Source organism: Echinops telfairi, unplaced genomic scaffold (assembly GCF_000313985.2).
Source record: "Echinops telfairi isolate 266 unplaced genomic scaffold, ASM31398v2 ScPeMD7_7469;HRSCAF=8507_0, whole genome shotgun sequence".
Classification (NCBI taxonomy): domain Eukaryota; kingdom Metazoa; phylum Chordata; class Mammalia; order Afrosoricida; family Tenrecidae; genus Echinops; species Echinops telfairi.
In genome coordinates, this window is record NW_022111372.1 from 35,994,217 (window position 1) to 35,999,002 (window position 4,786).

Genomic DNA, 4,786 nt, shown 5'->3' on the forward strand with positions numbered 1-4,786 from the left:
CTGCTGCTACTGCTGCTGCTGAAGATGAAGATGATGTTGGTGGTGGTGATGGTGGTGGTGGTGAGGGTGATGGTGATGGTGGAGGTGGTGGTGGTGGTACTCCTGCTGCTGCTAATGATGATGATGATGATATTGGTGGTGGTGGTGGTAGTGGTGTTTATGATGATGATGATGATGTTGGTGGTGGTAGTAGTGATGGCAATAGTGATGATGGTGGTACGGTTAGGTGCCCTGTGTCAGTCTCTCCCTTTGGTGCTCCCATGCACCACAGGATGCACCACTGCCCAGTCCTGCCTCAATCCCATGATCAGTTACTGATCAGATTATTGTGATCAATAAAGTTTTCATTGACTGATTTTCAGAGGGAAACTTCCAGGCCTGCCTTCCAAGCCCAATTTAGTCTGGAAGCTCCACTTCATAGCAACACACACAAAGGAAAAAACCTCCATTGACAGTGGTCAGGAATTGAACTCAGGTCTCCCACATGAAAGGTGAGAATTCTACCACCACCTAACTCTCCCTATCCTCGTGGATGGGCCTATCAGCAGCAGGGCTGCAGGAGGCTCAGCTTGATGACCACGCTGATCATTCTAAACCTGACATGCAGATCAGCCTGGCTCCACTCCTCGCTTGACAGTGCTCCACCACTAGCCACCAGCGGACAGCTCTGCGTCAGCCTCTTAGCCCCATCCCTGCCCCTCAATCTGCACTGTGCAAGGTTGAGGTGAGCCTGTGGCAAATCAATCTGCTGTTACCAGACATGCCCACTTCCCCTGTTTTCCCTGCCTTGGGATACTCACATAATTTCACCCGAACAACTTTGGGGACCCTTGACCTAATACAAGAAGAGCTCTATGCCTGATTTGACCTTGGGGTGTCCTTCTTCCTCAGTGGGTGTCATCCTGATTGTGAGCCACGGCTCGGCGCTGGACTCCTGCACTCGGCCCCTGCTCAGACTGCCGTCCCGCGAGAGTGGGGACTTTGCCCAGCTGGTGAGGAAAGTACGTGCCCCATCCCCTCTCTGTGGTTCCCGAAACCCAGTCCCCTGAAGATGCCACACTCCTTCTTCCATGAGACCATGTAGTGGGTAACCCAGAGGAACAGGAACCTACCTGTCACCCACACCCATACCCACCCAAATATTTCACCTGACCGCTAGGCCAAAGATACCCAAGGCGGGAGACTGATGGGGAAGGCTTGCCATCTGTGTGCCCCCAATTGTAACTCAAGCCATGTGCTACCAATGTAGTGTAAAGAAGAAGGCACAGGGTTTTTGTAAAGACAGCTCGTATTAAAATTCCTGACTTATGAGCAGCTACTGTGGAGCAGATGCTGACGCAGGTTGACCCAAGAGTTAGAGTAGAACAGGCTCCACAGGAATTTCAGTAGCTGATTTCTCGGGAGGAGACCTTCAGGCCTCTCTTCTGGGGTGCCTCTGAGTGCACCCTCCAACCTTTCCGTTCCCAGTAGGGCGGGTTAGATTCTGCAGCACCAGGGACGCCCAGTTCCTTGCTGCTCCAAGAATGAGCCAATGGCGGAGACGGAGGAAGCCGTTTGGAAAGAGAGACACAGAGAAAGGTCAGCTGTTGGGCTGACCCAGAGACAGTTCATGGCTGGAAAGGCTCCCCAGGCTTGCTGCTTCCAGAGTCACCAAGCCGCCAGGGGACCAGGAGCTGGATGGAGCTGCCGGATGCCAGCTGGGTAAACACATCATAACAACGGGAGCAGACAGCCAGTGTGTAGAGAGGGACAGAGGGCACTTTGGGTGACCTGGGTGCGTGCCACCTGGCCCTGCAGAGGTTGACTTCTCTCCAGTTCATGAGGTTAATTGAGGCGGGCAAACTCAGGAGCTCAGACCAGCTGCTCTCTCGCCAAAAGATGTGCAGGGCTGGGCTTGTCCATTCCCTTGTCTTTTTTGATCAAAAAACGCCATTGGCTGCCCAAGGACCCCATGATTGCTGGTTCCAACCTTAGTACCAACCATACCAGCAGAGGAAGTGGGCCCCTAACCCAAGGCCTTCCCACAGAACCACTGCCAGCTAGAACTTTTTTGCTGCAAATTTGGGCCAGAGGGGGCCACTGTGCCCCCAAAGGGCCTGAGGGCAACAGAAGAGTCAAGAGGCCTTCTGAGAGAAGACCTTCTCCCAGGCTCGACCCAGCCCCGGTCGGTCCATGCCTGTGAGTTCACGCCTGCCCGGGAATGAGCACACCTCTCTCCCTGGAGGCAGGTGGGATGCCAGAGAGCTTGTGGCTCTGAAACATACTCTGAGCCATGGATGGCTACCGCTCTGAGGCACCGACATCTTGATCCCCTTCTCCTTTCTAATCCCAGTTCCCTCTGGAGCGGCTTGCCCTCCAGGGGGTCTCCCGCATGGTGTTTCCCATCCCCAGTGGGCAGTGAGTTGAGCCCAGCTCCAATGTGTGTCAGGGGAGACCTGCACTCCACCACGCTTCCAATGGCTGCTTTTTTTCTGAAGTGGATGGCCAGGCCTTTCTTCCGAGGCACCTCTGGGTAGGCACACATCTCCAGCCTTTCTGTTAGCAAGCTATGCGCATTAACTCTTTCCACCACCCAGAGACTTCGTTCCCCAGTTATAACCCAGATATGCTGGAGCCGCCCCAGGCTCCTGGGCCACGGATTCATGTCCAGAGAAGATAGCATCTGGGTACCTTACCTGCTCCTGTTCAGCCCCTTGCGTCCATTATGTCACTCTTATTCCTGCAAACACCCCGGGTCACTCTCATCACAGGCTCTGGGGCTGCCCTGCTCCCGCCCACACCCTTTCCCAGTGCCCCAGGCCACACATCAGATCCCTGTGGCAGAGGCTGATCCAGGGCTGCCTGTGGGCGTGGCTGCTGTGAGGTGTCCTCGGGCTGTTTCCGACCCAGAGAATGAAATACAGCCCAGTCCTGTGCCATCCTTACAGTGGTTCCTGTGCCTGAGCCGTCTCTGCAGCCACTATGCCAGTCCATCTCGTGGGGGCCCTCCTCTTTCCCGCCCCTCCACTTTGCCAAGCATCAGGTCCCTCTCCAAGGACCCCTTGTCCAAAGTATGTCAGATGGATGTTGCCATCCTTGCCATCCATCTGAGGAGCACCCTGCTGTCCTTTTCCAAGAAGGATGGGTGTGTCCTTTGGGTAGCCCCAGTACTTTCCATCTTCTCCGCTAGCAGCACCGTTCAAATACGGATGGGCGGAGTTTCAAAGCTCCAGAAGCAGGTGCACCCTGTGCCTGAGGCCCCGCCTCCCTCTCAAGATGCCCACCTTGAACATCCATGCTCCTGTGACGTTCTGACGCAGGACTCTGAGCCCTCCAGCCACCATCCCGTGAGAAGTTCGACTTGCCCACAGGGAACAGGAATCCACCACAGGGTTCTGCCCACTGACCTTCTAGAACTTCCTCCTGGTCCACCCTACCATGCCCACCCTCTTCTCTATGCACAGAGAGAGAGAGAGCAGTCCCTGGCTCCATGCCAGCCGCCATGGTGACTGCTACCCCTGTGTGTGGGATACCTTATAAATTTCATCAGACCGCATAATTTCTAAACATTAAAAAGAAAGAAAATCTGTAAAAATCAAAGATCTCATCCAACACATCTTTTTTTTTTAATATGAGGGTGAGTCAAACAGCAGTGCTTCCTAGTGTCCAGCCCACGCAGACACTGGGTTATTCCAAATAAACCCTGTGCTCTCAGGAATGTACTTGTGTGCATCTCAGTGGGGTGCCTTCCAAAAATGCCCCATCAAGACAGTGGTTTCTGAGGGATCTACGGGACCAGTTAACTCCAAGGCAGCAAGGTCAGCTTGGGGGGTGATGGCTACTGGTTTTTGTGTGTGTGTTTTTTTTGGGGGGGGGGATTCCTAAAGAGTCATCTTAAGAGAGTTTCTCCAAGGACAAAGGAAAATCCTGGGGTTTATTGTGGAGAAGTTTTAAGAAAGCTGAAGACTTCATTGGTGGGGGAAAAGGCCAGGAAAGGGGCACCAAATAGTCTCCTCCATCATGACCACGTATCTGCTCATTCATCCTTCGAGGCTGCTGAGGGCTGCCCTGCAAGAATTCCTTTGGGAAACGCTTCAGATTTCTTTCTCTTTTTCCCCAGTTGTTTTGGCACTTCATCCACATATCACATGATTCAACCATTTAATCATTGCAGGGAAAAGTGTACAATCATCGTCACAACCAATTTCAGAACATTTTCTTTCTCCCCTGCCCCTGCCCTACTCCCCATTATTACATCGCCCCTTTAAAATGAGGTATGAACTCAAATTCAGTTATTTTCTTTTATTTTAAGGTGAGTTGAATTTTATTTTTACTACTGAAATCCCCTGCTTAATTTTGACATTCAGTTCTTTTTATTCCCCAAACTCCAAGAACATTAACAGGAGCCTTCTTTGAGTCCCTCGATGTTCCTGGGCTGCCGCTGCGATGTGGTGTCGAGGGAGGAGCACAGGATTCTTTAGAAAGGGGTATCAGAGAGGAAATCTGTTATCATTTGATTGGGGGCTCTTACAGCTCTTAAAAAAATCCATACGTTCTTTGTGTCAAGCACATTTGTACATATTTTGCCATCATTCTTTCCAAAACAATTTTTTTTAACTCATCCATATATTTCCCTCCCTGAGTCTGATAACTCAATACCAAACCAAGCCCATGGCTGTCCAGTTGATTCCAAGTCCTGGCAGCCTGTGCGTTCCAGAGTAGAACTTGTCCAAGGGGGTTTGTTGATTGGTTGGTTGATTGTTCGCTTGGTTGGTTGGTTGGTTGGTTGGTTGGTTTTTTGTTTGTT

The 4,786-nt window shown here is 51.9% G+C and overlaps 1 protein-coding gene across 2 annotated transcripts in view; it reads left to right on the forward strand.

Moving 5' to 3' along the window:
- The window catches only part of UBASH3A (ubiquitin associated and SH3 domain containing A), a 50,064-nt gene that overhangs the window by 44,201 nt on the left and 1,077 nt on the right, over positions 1–4,786 (forward strand). Inside the window, exon 13 of one of the 2 annotated variants that reach the window (XM_004696910.2) lies at positions 892–1,001. The exons of the other annotated variant lie outside the window; for it this stretch is intronic. Within the exon in view, the coding sequence (XP_004696967.1) occupies positions 892–1,001 (110 nt within the window). The remainder of the gene's footprint in view (positions 1–891; positions 1,002–4,786) is intronic. 2 annotated transcript variants of the gene reach the window in all.